At 39.6% G+C, this 16,997-nt stretch overlaps 1 protein-coding gene across 2 annotated transcripts; it reads left to right on the top strand.

Annotated features, from left to right (window-relative positions):
* Positions 1–1,238: 1,238 nt before the first annotated feature.
* Positions 1,239–4,906, top strand: LOC311081869 (uncharacterized protein). Of its 2 annotated transcripts, none has more exons than XM_084112568.1 (2): positions 1,239–2,376; positions 2,467–4,906. In XM_084112568.1, the coding sequence occupies exons 1-2, from the start codon at positions 1,755–1,757 to the stop codon at positions 4,659–4,661; spliced, it is 2,817 nt and encodes a 938-aa protein (XP_083968694.1). In that variant the 5' UTR covers positions 1,239–1,754; the 3' UTR covers positions 4,662–4,906. The 2 variants fall into 2 exon arrangements, with proteins under 2 accessions (XP_083968694.1, XP_083968695.1); XM_084112569.1 differs by having other exon boundaries at positions 1,239–3,663; positions 3,862–4,906.
* The last annotated feature ends 12,091 nt before the right edge of the window (positions 4,907–16,997 follow it).

The following is a 16,997-nucleotide window of genomic DNA, read 5'->3' as shown; positions in this document are numbered from 1 at the left end:
TTGTTCCTTTTGTATTGAAATTGTTTTTGTGGTTTTTCTTTTTTATTATTTTTGTTAAAACCTGTAGAAAAAGCTTCCCATTTCAAGAGGGATTTTTTTCCCTTTCTTTTCCCCCCAATCTGCTGTATTTGTTCAATATTTGAATGCTTTTATACAAAGAAAGCGGTTTTGTCTTTTCTGACATATTGAATGTAATTTTTGTTGCTACTTGACCAATGTTTAATCAAAGCGTTTATGAAGAACATTTTTATTTTATTGTATATTTGGACAACTTCCACATAAACACAGTTGATAGACAAAGTTGATCACAGCCTACATCATTCTTATTTTTTTGTTGCTTACATTTACAATTCACATCTGACTTCTACTTGTTTAGGCACATCACAGGTCCTGGCTAAAAAAAGCTGTTAGAGCTTCCCGAATGTCATTCGGACCCAGTACATTGTGGTTGTCCATAACATCAGGAGTGTCAGAAGTGTAGCCACAGTGAGTGTGTCACTCATTTTCAAACGTGTCTCCTTATATCTCACAAATGTTGTGAAGAACACAGCAAGCAGTCACAATGTTTGCAACGTTCTCCAGATGTACATAAAGTCGCTTTCTAATGCACCTCCATCTTCCTTTTAGCCTGCCAAACGCACACTTAACAGATGGTTGAAGTACTTCTGTGCCCTTGTTAGGTTTCCATTGTCATGGTAAGGCTTAATGAGCCAACTCCTCAATGGGTAAGCAGGATCACCCAGTAACAGTAAGGGTACAGCTGTTCCTGATATGATTTTTGTCACCTTAAAAATATAAAAAGAAAAAAGACAGGCTACTGTTAGAATAAATTACAACTGTGCAGCTTTTGCTGACTATGGCATATAATTGAATTCCAAAATACTGAGTAAAATGCATAAGACTTACAGCTGAGAAAAGCTCTCCACGTTCTGTGAGATCAAATATCACAGCGCGTCATGTACGCTGCCTGGCCATCCAATGTCTATGTTTGTGAACTCACCTTAATTTAAATAGCACTTTATAAAAATACAGATAGTTTCAAAGCAGCTTAGTGATGCACAGTAATGGTTATAAATATCATTATAAAATAATGATAAATGACGCATTAATTCTGCTGCAAATCAGCTCTAAAAAGACAATGTTGTCATTCGGCTCAATTCAGTTCAGTTCAATAACTGTAAAGTGCATCAATTATGGAAAGCGCCATAAAATGAGCAACAAGAGGCTCGACTGAAACGCGCAACTGTGTGTTTTCTGGAATACTCTGCTCTCTTGTTATTGTCAGCGTTGCTTTGTAGTCAAGGTAAGCCCATCTTCGATTCTCAGCTTCCCTTATATTTTTAACTTCACATAATTGTGTATTTTAGTTGGACGCGTTGCCACATTAAACAAGCAGCCGCGAGTGAAAATTATTATTGTTAAAGTCTAATTTGCACTTTAAGCCTCTGCTCCTAGCACTTTCAAAGCGAAAGTTGGCCCATTATCGCGTTATCCACTTAATTGCAAGACCGAAACAGCTGTACTCACTCAAGCGGTGAAAGCATTTTTCTGTATATCTGTGTATTTTGCGCGCTGTCGCGGAAGCGTCAGCGGAAGCGTTCAGCTCTCGTGTTCAGCCTCCTCGTGTTCAGACCGACTCGGGTAAAGACCATCGACTCTACCTGCGCGACTCCACCGAGCAGGGACACCAGAAAGGCACTTAAAATTCGCCTTTTCCCTTTCCACTTCTTATCTTATCTTTCTCCCGAATCAGCATGTGTTTTCAACACATTCCTGTTATCGTTCGACAACGCCCTTTCATCACGCGCACAAGGCAGCGCGATACTGCTAATCTGCGTCCCATTCTCTCATCCTCACACACTCCTCTCTCTCTTTCCGTGGGTCTATGGAATTGTAAGTCAGCAGTCAACAAAGCTGACTTCATTCCAGCCTTTGCATCTCATTCTACTCTCAGTATCCTGGGCTTGACTGAGACCTGGATTCGTCCTGAAGACTCAGCAACCCCCGCTGCTCTCTCTAGCAATTTCTCCTTTTCTCACTCCCCTCGCCAGTCTGGGAGGGGTGGCGGGACAGGGCTTCTCGTTTCCAACAATTGGAAATACTCAGCGCTCTCTTCTCTATGCAACAACAATTCATTTGAATATCATGCTATCACACTTACAACTCCCAGTAAGATCCATATTGTAGTAATTTATCGCCCCCCAGGTCAGCTGGGTAACTTCGTAGAGGAGCTGGATGTGCTGCTGTCCTCTTTCCCTGAGGACGGCACCCCACTTCTAGTCTTCGGTGACTTCAACATTCATCTCGAAAAACCACATGCAACAGACTTCACCTCTCTACTAGCCTCCTTCGATCTCAAACGACACATCACCACAGGTACTCACAAATCAGGCAACCAACTGGACCTGGTTTACACACGCAACTGCATCACAGACAACATTTTGGTGAGGCCTCTCCATGTTTCAGATCATTTCCTCATCACCTTCAGTCTACAACTCGCTACCCCTGCGCCACCAACCCCACCACCAGTCACCCTCAGGCGAAACCTACGCTCACTTTCCCCCTCCCATCTCTCCTCTGCCGTGTCTTCTTCTCTTCCCCCACCCTCACAATTCTCATCTCTGGATGTGAATACTGCAACGGATACCCTATGCTCCACACTAACCTCTACTCTAGACAAAATCTGCCCTCTCTCCTCCAGGCCAGCACGCACTACTCCTTCTAACCCCTGGCTATCTGAGGTTCTTCGTGAACACCGGACCGAACTCAGGGCAGCGGAGAGGAAATGGCGCAAATCAAAAGACTCATCTGACCTGAGTATGTATAAATCTCTCCTCTCGTCCTTTTCTGCTGATGTTCATGCTGCAAAATCTTCTTATTTCCACAACAAGATCAACAGCTCCTCCAACGCACGACTACTCTTCAAGACATTCAACTCACTCCTCTGTCCACCTCCACCACCACCCTCCTCCTCCTTAACTGCCGATGATTTTGCAAACTTCTTCACCAACAAAACAACAACTATCAGCAGTCAATTCTCAGCTCCACACACACAGGAACCCAGACCGACCCCTTCCACAGCCAATACCCCTCTGTCCTCCTTTTCGCCGCTAACAGAGGAAGAAGTATCTACACTTCTCCTCTCCAGTCACCCGACCACCTGCCCTCTAGACCCCATCCCCTCACACCTTCTACAAGCCATCTCTCCCACACTTCTACCAGCACTCACACACATCATCAACTCATCCCTCCATACTGGCACCTTCCCTACAGCATTCAAGCAGGCTCGGGTCACTCCACTGCTTAAAAAACCAACGCTAAACACATCTTTTGTAGAGAATTACAGACCCATCTCTCTCCTACCATTCATTGCAAAAACACTTGAAAGAGCTGTTTTCAACCAAGTAACATCCTTCTTGTCTCTAAACAACCAGCTGGATGTCAACCAATCTGGCTTCAAGAAAGGGCATTCAACTGAGACTGCATTACTGTCGGTCACAGAAGCCCTACGGATTGCAAAAGCTGCTTCCAAATCTTCACTCCTCATTCTCCTTGATCTGTCTGCTGCCTTCGACACCGTGAACCATCAGATCCTTATGTCCAGCCTCTCATCACTGGGCATCACAGGAACTTCACTCGACTGGTTTGAATCCTATCTCACAGGTAGGTCCTTCAAAGTCGCATGGAGAGGCGAGGTATCCAGAGCACATCAACTGACCACAGGGGTTCCCCAGGGTTCAGTTCTTGGTCCCCTCCTCTTCTCCATCTACACTACATCACTGGGACACATCATACAGGCACACGGTTTCTCCTACCACTGCTATGCTGATGACACACAACTCTTCCTCTCATTTCGACCAGATGATCCCACAGTAGCTGCACGGGTCTCGAGCTGTCTGGCAGACATCTCCACATGGATGAAGGAACATCACCTGCAGCTCAACCTGGCAAAGACTGAGCTGCTCGTCCTCCCTGCCAATCCGTCTCTACAGCACGACTTCACCATCCAGCTTGATTCATCATCAATCACCCCATCAAGGTCGGTCAGAAATCTGGGAGTAACGTTTGATGACCAGCTGACCTTCACAGATCACATTTCAAAGACAGCTCGATCATGCAGGTTTGCATTGCACAACATCAGGAAGATCAGGCCTTTCCTAACTGAGCACGCAACACAACTCCTCGTCCAGGCCCTGGTCATTTCTAGGCTTGACTACTGCAATGCTCTTCTGGCCGGACTTCCAGCATGTGCTACCAAACCTCTTCAGATGATCCAGAATGCTGCAGCTCGTCTTGTCTTCAACGAGCCCAAGAGGGCCCACGTCACCCCTCTGTTAATCTCTCTGCACTGGCTACCTCTCGCTGCTCGCATCAAGTTCAAGGCATTGACGCTTGCTTACAGATCTATCACAGGCTCAGCTCCCTCCTACCTTCACTCACTCCTACGAGCCTACATCCCCACCAGACGCCTACGATCAATCAACAAGCGACGTCTCGTGGTTCCATCACAGAAAGCCACAAAATCACTTTCCAGATCATTCTCATTCACAGTTCCATGCTGGTGGAACACTCTCCCCACCCTTATCCGGAATGCTGAATCCCTGACAACATTCAAAAAACAGCTGAAAACCCATCTCTTCCATGAGCACCTAAACTCATAAAAAAAAAAAAAAAAAAAAAAAAAACCTTTCCCTTAAAATCCCACCTATCATGCTTATGCTACTCTGAATAATGCCTGACCTTCGTATTCTGAACACTTCTTGCGTTGTTGTTGTCTTTTGCCTCTTCATGATGACTCGCTTAATTTAGTCCTGATTTGTAAGTCGCTTTGGATAAAAGCGTCTGCTAAATGACTAAATGTAAATGTAAATGTAAATGTAAAATAATGCTGGTCATGATGGAGTGCCAGCCTTTCCTATTGTAGTAGTCTGATGTGTTGTCTCTGGGGGATAAAATTGGGATATGGGTCCCATCTATCGCTCCAGCGCACTGAGGGAATTCACTTCTCTCTTCAAACCCACACATCACCTCATTCAGTCTCTCTCCTGCGGGTATACTTATGTGCTGATGAACGAGCGATTTCTCATGCACACATTGCCAAACTACAGCTTTGCTGACTCCGAAGAGAGGAGCAAGTGTGCGGAAGTAGTCACCTTTAGCAAACCATGTGTAATGTTTCTTTACAAAGTTGCCATCTCCTAACCTGGCAAGCTTAATGCGGTCTTTTTAGTTGTTTTCATGGTACCATGTAAACGGGGATCATTTTGATGTAGTTTTACATGAAACTTCTGTATTTAGTACATTGTTGTCATGTAAACATATCCTAAAACTCCTTGAACACTTGTTCCAGCAGTAGACCAACAGTTCTATTTAATAAAAGTGTATTTTTATTTAATAAAAACATGCAGGCTGATAAAAGAAGAATGTCGGACAAAGAAAACGTGGAAATGAAACCTGCAAGGTAATCATGGCAGTCAAACCAGTCGGTGAAGGAACACGTCACCACATGTTTCTATTGTACCAACACCATTTGGTATTTTAGGTACTTACCAACACTTAAAGTGAAAGAACACACTGAGGTAACATCATCAGGATACGTGTCACATTGTCTGTGTGTGAATAAACTGAGAAGGTTAAACAATATATAATAAATAAAAAGCTGATGACATACATTCATTCATGTAATGTACAAGTTTTGCATCCAAAAGGTCAAAATAATTTGTTTAGTTGACTAACAGTCAGCTGTGCATGATTCTACAGATTAGCATCTAGCGTGCCTTCTTAACACAAATAAAGGCATGCCACTCATGTTCCTTTAAATCATGTGACAAACTAGAGACGATTAATATTCCTGTAAATTCCACAGCAGGAGAGACAGCCTCTTCTTATCAATATATAATACAACTCACTTCAATCTTTTCACAAATGACTCAAGACATTTGCTGCTACAACAATATGGTCTCGAATGGTGTAAGTATTATAAATTAATGCTCTCTTAGAGGAAAGAGTCTAAATAAAACTCTTTGATTGCACATTTAAAATAAGCAAAACATTATTTTTTATTATATTGGTAGCACTTTACAATAAGGTTCATTAGTTAACATATTAACTAACATGAACTAACAATGAGCAATACATTTGTTACAGTATTTATTAATCTTTGTTAATGTTAGTTAACAGAAATACAGCTGTTCATTGTTTGTTCATGTTATTTCACAGTGCATTAACTAATGTTAACAAATACAACCTTTGATTTTAATAACGTATTAGTAAATGTTGAAATTAATATTAACTAAGATTAATAAATGCTGAAGAAATATAGTTAATTCTTACACTCTAAAAACTGCAGGGTTAAAAAAATAACCCAACCTTAACCACACCGCTGGGTCACTATTGGACAGAACACGCACTGGGTTGGTTTGACCCAAGTGCTGTATTTTACCATTTAACCCATATCAGGTCATTTATTTGACCCAACCAGTGGGTGGAATTAACCCTTTTGCTGGGTTAAGTCCTACTTATATGCAGGGTTATTTCATGTCTCATTGCCTTAATAAAATTAGTAACAAATATTTGTTATATTACTAATGTAAAAAAAATATTGTCTCTGTAATACAATAAACCAGAGAGGCCACTGTAAATTTGATTTAAATCTCGTTTAATTGTTTTTTTAGAAACACTTTTAATATATGTCTTTAATAATCTTTTGTATATAATTATACAATGTATACTTCTAAGGTAATAAAAACATAACATTCATTAAGTAAGGTCTTTATACACCACTGAAAACATAGTTATGTATATGATATTGCATTTCTGTCAACAGATCAACGTAAATATTACACAATGCACCTTTAAAAGTCATTAAGCAACTCATTTGAACTTATACGATTACGATGTGTTGATTTATTAAGAACAGCAACAAACATTTAAAATGCGACTAAATATCACGTGGGCCTGAAACAACTGTTGTCCTCAAATTTTACAGAGGAAGACTCTTTTCCATTAATTTGATACAAGGCATGCTGGAGAAACTCCCAGGCGGGGAAACACTGCTTAGTGTATTTAACATCAAAAATAAATAAATAGCTTTGAAACAAAGATGAACAGCCTCCAGCAAAGACTCGGTCTCGATGGCGTGCCCTGGAACAATGGCAAAGGTCTGACATGTCCCCCTCGTCTCATCCTTGAGGCACAGAATATGCAGCAATGCTCCAGTCATTCTCATTTTGTGAATATTCAATCATGTTGGTCCCCACCTGTTGATTACACACAATGACTTAGAGTGTTGCAATATAACTAACATGCAAGTTAAGCTTTTTTTGTGGATGTATAAAAAAAAAAAAGATTGCAAACATTACCAAATATGACTAAATGTGGCAAACAAACAAAATGTCTATTTAAATTCAGTATTTGCAAACTGAATTATAGTAATAAATGAGTACTTTAGACTAATATTGTCAACATTTAGACAATAAAAGTCAAAATATTACTGTAATGTTGATAGTGTCTTTAACATTAAAACTCACAAAGCAAAAAAGCTGCTCGTTAATCTCCTGACTGGCAGCACCGGCAGCGCTGATGATCGCCACGCTTAGATAATGTTACACAATAAAATGAAAGATGACATGCATGGTAGGGTATCATGTAAGTCTACATTTTTTAAGTTTTAAATATTGACGATCATTCTTAATAATTTTCCTCTCAAAACTGGCGCCTGTCCATTGACAATAATCCAGGCGGAAATTCCTTTACACTGTAACCAGATCACAATGTGACGGCGCGTAGCCTACTGTGATGTTATTCCTCAGTAAAACAAATTCTGAACGACCCTGGTTCCGACAGACATTACAGATGACACGTGCAGGAGGAGACTATGCTGGAACCTACCCCAGTCGCTTCTTCTAACGAGTATTTCTACAATATGCCAGAAGACTTTCCACACACAACTCACTAGCTACATTAGCCTCGAGACTAATTTCCCGCAGATTTTACATGCGAGCCCTGTGAGGGACTAAAAACATACTGCGCTTGTATGGATTTCATTCAAAACGCTTTCCTCACTTTTAAATACACAACGTCCACAATGAATATGATAATTACGTGATGAATTTACAATTTAAACTGCATATTTCAAAAAGGCTGCTGATATAGGCCTAGCTGGTTTACAATTAAGGATTTAACGATGCAGCATTTTGTCAAAAAATCTAACCGGCTAGCTGTGGCTATTTAAGGTTTCACAGAATAAATACGTTACCCCTCACACTTCCATATCAAAGACTTCACTGTAACAGTGAAATTAGCTTGCTGTTACCACAACATTTTAAAAATATAGGTAAACATTATTAACTTACCATAAAACACTGCCTGCTCCCGTGTGGCGTGCTCCTCGAGTCTGAGGTGAAGATCCAGAAAGTTCCGCAAAGAATAAACCAGTTGCTGGGTCAAAATAACCCAACCAGCTGTTTATTTGTGAATAACCCCCTTACAACTCATTTGACCCAGCATGAGCAACCCAATAATGTGTTTACAGTACCCCAAACAACCCAGCATTTTGAACCAGCACAATCAACTCAACAATTTTTTTACAGAAACAACCCAGCATTTTTTTGAGTGTAGTTCATGTTAACTAAGGTAGTTAAATAATGTTAACGAATGAACCTTTTTGTAAAATGTTACCATTATATTTATCCTAATATATTGTTTTTCATATGAATGTTAGATTAGCAGAAGTTTATTTATCTTCTGTGTGAATTTCTTTAAACTACAGACAGTGATGCTGCATCGTGAAAAATATCCCTCTGAATTCCCAGAGTTTTGAAAATGGAGGCATCAGGAAAACTGCTGTCATCAAGACTGATTTCCCTGCTAAAGAACGGACAATGGGGAAAAGATGATGTTGTTAAGTTGTTTAAAGCCCTCGTGGAGCAATATAATGGCAGAAATGAACATTTTCACACATGGATGATGAGAATCCTTCATCAAGTTGAGATTCACAAAATAAGTGTGTCGGATTTGACAGCGAATGACAGTAAGATTGTGAATAATGTTGAGGCCAAAATTAATGAGATCAAAAACACTGATAAAACTTGGAGGAAATTCAAAAACAAGGAAATATCAATGAAAGAGTTATGGCACAAGTGCAAGATATTGTGACCTCTGTGTCCAAATGTCTATCAGCTTCTACAGCTCCACATCTAACAGGAATAGAGCAACTTTTGTTCAAGATCTGCAAAGCAGTGCAAAAAAAGAGCAAGAAGAAAATAACACCTCGAGTGACTCAGATGGTGAGCTGGTGCATTCTCGTCCTTTCTGAATCAAGTCAGCTCATTCAGGTTTTAACAGGAGAAGGAAAGTCGTGCATCGTGGCAATGTTTGCAGCATATCAGGTCATAAAGGAAAAAAAAAAACCTGATATCATCTCCAGTTCTTCTGTTCTCGCTGAAAGAGACGCTGAAGAATGGAATCCATTTTATACAGAACTAGGTATCACTGTTGACGTCAACACCAACAAATCAGAAGATAAAGAGCTGAAGAAGTGCTATGAATGTCAGGTGGTCTACGGTACCGCTGTCAGTTTTGCAGGTGATTTCCTGAGACAGCGTGTCCTTAGACAAGATGTGAGACCTAAGAGAAAGTTTCAGTGTGTTATAGTGGATGAGGTGGATTCTTTAATGCTGGACAAAGGTCATGAAGTGGTGTATTTGAGCAGTGAGATTCCTCTTATGGAATCGCTCAATGTAATACTGGCTAAAATTTGGTTTGTCGTCAATCAACTGAAGCGTTTAGAGACTGGAGAGATTTTAGGGCCCATTCAGCTCTTCTCTGAGTTTCTGTCTGAAATCATGCAGGAAAATAAAGATGTCGATCCACTTAGTATTGTGCAGATTGCTGTGGACACAGGAATTATGCCTATAAAACTTTCAAAGGGAATCCAAGAAAACATGACAAATGCTCTAAAACAACTAGACAACACAAGTGTTGTGCAAATTGTGGGTTTTTTAACCATGTTTGTTCAAAACTTCCCTGAGTATTTCTTTACACTTTACCAAGAGGGTCATGACGGAAATTTACAGAAACTGGATGAGATTGATTCCACAAGTAAAAATAATAGAAAAGAAATATCACTTCTTCTCATGGGATGTGGACAGTGTCGTTTAGTGTACTATGAGGAAGACTCACTGGTTAAGTCACTGGGTAAAATGATTAAAAAGGGATATCAGTCTGAATCAGCAAAAGTACATGAATCTTGTATCGCAGGCCGTCAAGACCTTATCAATGGAAAGATACAAACTTGGATTGGAAATGCTCTGAAAGCCAAAAAAATGTCTCTGGGCCATGAATACGTCCTTCATGGTGATGGAGTCGCTCCTGTGGATTACAGTTCCACTGGTGTTGTGCAGAACAACATGAGTTGGGGGGAAGGACTTCAGCAGTTCCTGGAGATGAAACACCAAACTAAACTGTCCAACATGAATCTAATAGCAAACTTCATGTCAAATTTGGGCTTATTTAAGAAATACACAAACCAGATCTATGGGATCACAGGAACTTTGGGGGACCAAACAGAGCTTGAGATACTAAAGAAGGTCTATGAAGGCATCGAGACCTGTAAGATTCCCCCATTTAGACGAAGGAAACTTTATGAGCTGGAAGGCATGGTGTTAGCTGAAGAAGACGAGTGGATCAGCACCGTCCGTAATGTTGTTCAGCATCAAGTGACTTCTACAGTCTATCGAGGTCCTCGAGCAGCTCTCGTCATCTGTGAAACAATCAACCATGCAGAAATGTTTCACAGCACCCTTGCAAAGACCATCTTAAAACACAACTTAAAACTCTATGTAAATAACAACATAGACAACTCAAAAATTGTAGATGAAGAACTACAAGCAGGAGACATCATCGTTGCAACTAATCTAGCAGGTCGAGGTACGGACCTAAAGGTCAGTGAAAGTGTAAATGAGGCAGGAGGTCTGTTTGTGGTGCAAACCTTCTTACCTCTCAATGTCCGTGTTGAACAGCAAGCCTTTGGACGAACGGCTCGCCAAGGGAGTCCAGGATCCGCTCAACTCATCACATGCACCAGTCATTTCACTGACTCTGTGAAACTAGTGATGAGCCTGACCGCATCTGTCATCAGCTTATTCGGTCCTCTGTGTTTAATAAAACAAATGTCACATTGTGTCATGGGAAAAATATTTGAGGACACTGTTAATCGCTACCTGAAAAATCATAGCTCTCAAAATCATGAGGCGATGATCTCTTCTCTCACAGACCTGTTAACCATAAATTCATTCCCATTTAAGGATAGTAATCTAGAAAAGGCAAAAGATGCCAGAAACAATGAGGTCCAGCTCAGACTCTCACGGTTGCTTAAAAAAGACATTGAAAAAATCATAAAAGAAGAGGAGCTTTTTTCTTCCTACCTTGATGTTTTAGACAAGATTTATAAAAAGTATGTTTTCTCAGATCAGCGTGATGTAACTGTCCTGTCTTCAAGAGTGCTGGGGTTTGTGGCTCCTGATGCATTTCAATGAAGAAAAGCAGATAGAGACACTGAGGGAACAGCTGGAAGTGGCCTTGTTGACTGCACAGCTGAAACTTATGAGCAAACAGTCCCCATCCTCAATGGTCTACTATTATATCAGGTCTGGAAACAATCTCCGTGAGAAGGGACGCCTTGCGGAGAGCATTGAGATGTACAGCAAAGCTTTGGAGGATGGTGCATCTGGAGAGATTATTCCTCGCTATAATCGTGCACTGGCCACTATTATGAAGAAAGATGCTGGCTATATTACTCAAGCATTGGCTGATCTGGAAAAAGCTGACAAAGAAATAGATTCATACAAGTCAAATCTGATGCAGATTCTAAGATATGTGGAATTATCAAGCCAAGAGCAGAAAGCAGAAGGCAAGACTTTGCTCGCAAAACACTTCCAAGTAAAATGTATTGTTATAGACCAACTCAGGAGGAACATCAAAGATGCTGTAATGAAGTTAAAGAGGGCCGAAAGCAGAGGAGCAGAAGTGAAACTGACTAAAAAACTTTCATTTTTTCTTTTCGAACACATTAATTTCAGTTCTCTAAGAGTTCTGAAAGAGCTGCCAATGGAATTAATGCACATCACATCACTGGGTCTTGACACCATTTTCTCTTTGGACACTACATTTTCTTTTTAGTGGCTTTTTGTCGAATATGATTAAAAGTTTATGAAATGTAACACTTCTCTCGGATAATGTGTTGTCAGTTCTTAATGGTCTAATTGAAATTAGTATCAATGTGCATCAAACCTCTAATCTGTATATATGTTGTACTGTATATTAGCAATGTATGCATGTATATGTATAACAGTTTCTGATGACTTCACATTAAGTTAGTTCATGCTATTAGCCTACTTGAAATGCTGCAAACATACAGTACATTCATAAAAATCATTCTGTACAATGTTTATGGATAAAAATAGAAAGATATTGTTTGTGTATGTGTTTATATAAATTATTGCTGATCATCTGCAAATACAGTCTCTATATTTAAGTTTGCATATTTAATGTATGAGAAAAATGAGTAAATGTTATTAAAGACTAGTTCACCCACAAATGAAAATGATTTTACTTTCCCTTATGCCATTTCAAATCTGCTTGATTTATTTTAATATATATTTAAATATTTTTTTGTGGAAAACAAAAGAAGATAGGGTAATAGTTTTGTATTTTATTTGTACAAACTATCATTTTAACACTCCTTTTCGGACTGTTGGTTATCATATGTCTCAAATGCACTTGCAAAAATACAACATTGTAAGAATTTTGGGCCAGTTTGATAGGTACATTTAGGCTTATAAATGATGCCAAATTCTCGTACTCAAATGTGAAAACAAACAAATAACCTGCTTTAGTTTACTGATGTGATGAAAAAGACATGCACTGCATAAAACCAGTTTGTCAGTGTTACAGAAGGAGACAACTCAGGTAACGTGATAGTTTATTTACAGGTGGCAGATAGAAAGCTGGTTAAACAGGTGAGAGTTCAGTATCGCTGTATTCAGTTCAGTGACTACTGACTTCACATGTCCCTTTGGGAACCTGTAACCAGGAAAAAAAAAAACATGCAGTGCTGTGTTAGTGTTTTCCCGTTGGAAAATAAGATGTATATTTTCATATCACAGAGATATGATTTTCAATAAATGTTTTATGAAACTACAATTGTTACTTTATTTCAACAATGCATAGCTGATACTAATTGCCTATTAAACAGTACAATGTGAAAAAATATAATACAAGAGGTGTAACTTTCAGATATAATACATTTAATTACATGTCACTCTTTAAAATAAAAAGGCTATGATGGACATACCCCTTTGTGAACTTTAGCATCAAGCAGCCACTGAAAATTGCTCATCAAGCAGCAGTTAGTCCACAGCTGGTTAACAGTTCCAGACAAGGTTAATGGTACAGTGGTGTCCCAGATGTGAAACTCCTTCACTCTTCTGATGGCTCTCTCAACAAGAATTCGAATACGAGCTATGGCTTGTGTTCTCTCAGCATTTTCTTTGCTGAACTGAGCTGCTGTTTTAAAAGGTGGTATGATGAGTTTGCCCCCCCGTTCTGCCAGCATCTTCTCAATGGTGAATCATTTGTCAGCTATACAAGCATCACCAGGCTCCAGCAAGTCAAGAATCCCTGACTGTTTCGTCAACTCTTGATCGGAGATGGAACCTGTGTACAGGCTGGATACAAAAGTAACTGCTCCGCAAGGAGCAATACCGATCAACCCCTTGAAGGTAGTGGTGTTTTTATATGAAGAGAACACCTCAGACTGGAGCGTGAGTGAAGATGGATTCTGGCATCTTATCTCTGTGCAGTCAATGATGACCCTCACCTCTGGAAAAAACTGCCTAAATTTGTCTGGCATGGTGGTATTCACTCGCTCTCTGCTCATCCATATGGGCAATGATCCAAGGACAGGGGGATTCATTAACCAGAAATGTGCACAGTAAAAAAGCACAGGTCGCAACATCTCATTTCCATAATGACCAATGCAATCTACCAAGAGCAGCGCAAATCAGCGTCTGGTTTAACACATGCAATGACGCAAATACCAGTAAACTGGGGCCGGTTGCACCAGCTGTGCGTAAGTTATAACTTAGCCTAGTTTTGACGTAAATGGACACTTAGTTACGACTTACGCACTTCTAAATATTTTTGCCTAGCACCATTAAACTTAGTTGAAGCGTAACTCTACGTATAAACTAAATATTTACGGCAGCCTCCGATCAGGAGTAACGGTTGGAATAAAATATTAGACAGACTGAACTGCATCAATAAGCTCTTCTTTTACCTGACAGACTTCAATTCTTTAGACATATATGATAATGTTGACATTTACACTCGCTTACATTTTAAGAGAGAGAACACTATGTGAAAAGATTACTTTGTTAGCGGCTCTTTAAAGCAGCACTCAGTAGCTTCGGGATTTCTACGCTGTATTCTCGCTTTTTGCTCGCAGGTTTCTCTCTAGAGCTCCCCCCACAGCTTCGGAATAGATATTTAACAACACTGTTGTAAAAACTCGTTGGCGAATCTCAGACACCAGAGGCTAGTAGATCAACGACATCAAAGCAGATGGGACATTCTTTAACACGTCTTCTTCATTCAGGTTCGGACAGCGTGAGGGAGCGCAATAATGACGGCATTTTATCAGATTTCTTTTGGCCGTAAAGCAGTTGTTTACATCGCGAGACCTGATATCACGCAAGACTTCCTGACGCGGCGGCCGGCGACCCGCCGCCCCAAAGTTGCAAGTGCGTATTTTCCGCTCACGGGCACCAGGGGGGTGCGAAACGACCACCATTCAACCCGAAATAAGTATTATAACCATTCCAATGACTCCGAAGCTGTTCAGTTAAGGTAAAAAAGTTACTTAGTTCACCTTTAACACGAACCCGTCCTAAACAGCGCACCGCTGCGTGCATCGGTCCATGTTGTGCATGTCAAATATCAGTCATAATCAATAAACATAATTTCTTATGTTTTTTGTATCAATATTTATTTATTGATCCTTATTCATTTAATTTCAAATACAGTTTCTGAATGTTATTTACATATAAAAACACTTAATGATTATTATTATTAATGATCAGGCTATCGTATTTAATTGGAACTTATTTTTACCGTTAGTAATGTGAGGCAAAAGAAGTTAGAATGACAGAAACTGAAATTCACGGCATTTCAACATTTTATCTGCTCACGTATTTGAAGGCTGCTATTGGATCATCGAGGCTAAACGTCATATTATGCGACTACGCATTACTTTACGGAGAGCTTACGACCTACTAGCTACGTTCTGCCTTACGAACAAATGGTGCAACCGAATAAAGTAAAGAGTTAGTTATAAACTAGCTAGTAAGTTACTAAGCCTCTAGTTTGGACTTTACGTTCCAGTTTAAGTAAGAACTTACGAACGGCTGGTGCAACCCTACCCTGATGAGCACAAATCTTAGTAAATGTCCTTTCATGACTGATATGTCTGAAATGTCTGATAACCTGTCAGCAGTGATGCACCGATCATGATTTTTCATGGCCGATTCTGATACCGATTTTTTACAAACAAACTGGCTGATTGTGATTTTTTTTATCTTTAAGTGACAAACAAGAAAGAATGAAAGTATACATAAACAATTTTTATTTGGTATTTCACAGGCCAAACTGGCTTTTGAAAACAATAACTGTAACCATCTGAAATTAACGGCAGTAGCTGCGCAGTAAGCACATTCAACACAAACATAGATGCTACTGACATTTAACATCAGCATTTAGATTTTGTTTTTAAATTTGGTTAAAACTTAAACCTACATAAAACTGCCTTAAATGAAAACATTAACTGCATCCATGTGAAATTAAAGGCAACAACTGCATACTTCTGCAATCCAAACAACACACATTCAACAATCCAAACAAAGATGTTAGGCTACTTAATCAGCATTCAGCATTTGTTTTTAAATTCGGTGTAAAGAAAAAACGTCTTTACCAGTGATAAAACCAAAATAAATAAATTATTCCAAAATGTTAAATCGAATAATGTTTAGTGCAACAAGTAGAACAAACATGCTACAGCAGGTGCTTTTTAAATCAAATTAAGTCAATATAATTTTAGTTAAAATAAAAATGATCATCCTATACAGAACTGACGTTTACTTCTAGCTTTTCAAAAGTGCATGCAAGTTATTCTTTACAAAATGAAGATCCAAGATAACGACAACAACATATAATAATAATAATAATAGAGACTCTAGAGATTTTTGATACTCATCGTGTTCTTTCGGGTGATGAACTTTCAAATGTCGGATCAAGTTTGTTGTGCCGAATGTCTTTGCTGTTTATTCCTCCACGATTAACTTGTCTTTTGCAGACATCGCTGATTGCAATCTTCACGTCCTGCTGACAGATTTCAAAATACTTCCACACAAATGACATGTTAGCGAATGATTGCAATGTAGTCTGTGCACGCGGCGCCGGGCTTACTGTCGGAAAAATCGCCCGGGAAAAAAAGCGCTTATTTATGGTCGGTCAACCGGTGCACCCCTACCTGTCAGTGCTACAAGAGAAAACTTGAATTGACCCTTCGCAGGGAGTTTGATTGACAGGCGATCTGACCAATCATAATCCGCCATCCGCCATTTTTGTCCGACAAAGCAGTCAGGAGAGTTAGTAGATTAACATTGGAGGATTTGAACTTGAAAAACGGAGTGTACTGATGTCTTTCCGCGGTTAAAACAACATTCCCTCTTATGTTCTTTCATGTTTATTTGATGCTAGAAATTAACTAGAAGTAAGAGATGATTCACGAGCAGCTTTAAGAGGCTCTACAGTGATCTGTCAGACACATTAATGACTCAATAAATACCATTTTGTGGCTGATCATTATTGTTTAAATTTCTTTAAAAAATGACCAAATTCGAAAGGTGAGACTTTGTTTCATATCAAAAGTAACCTGGTCT

The sequence above is a fragment of the Abramis brama genome (assembly GCF_963993115.1).
Source record: "Abramis brama genome assembly, chromosome: 4".
Classification (NCBI taxonomy): Eukaryota; Metazoa; Chordata; class Actinopteri; order Cypriniformes; family Leuciscidae; genus Abramis; species Abramis brama.
This window is presented reverse-complemented; position numbering and strand designations above follow the sequence as displayed.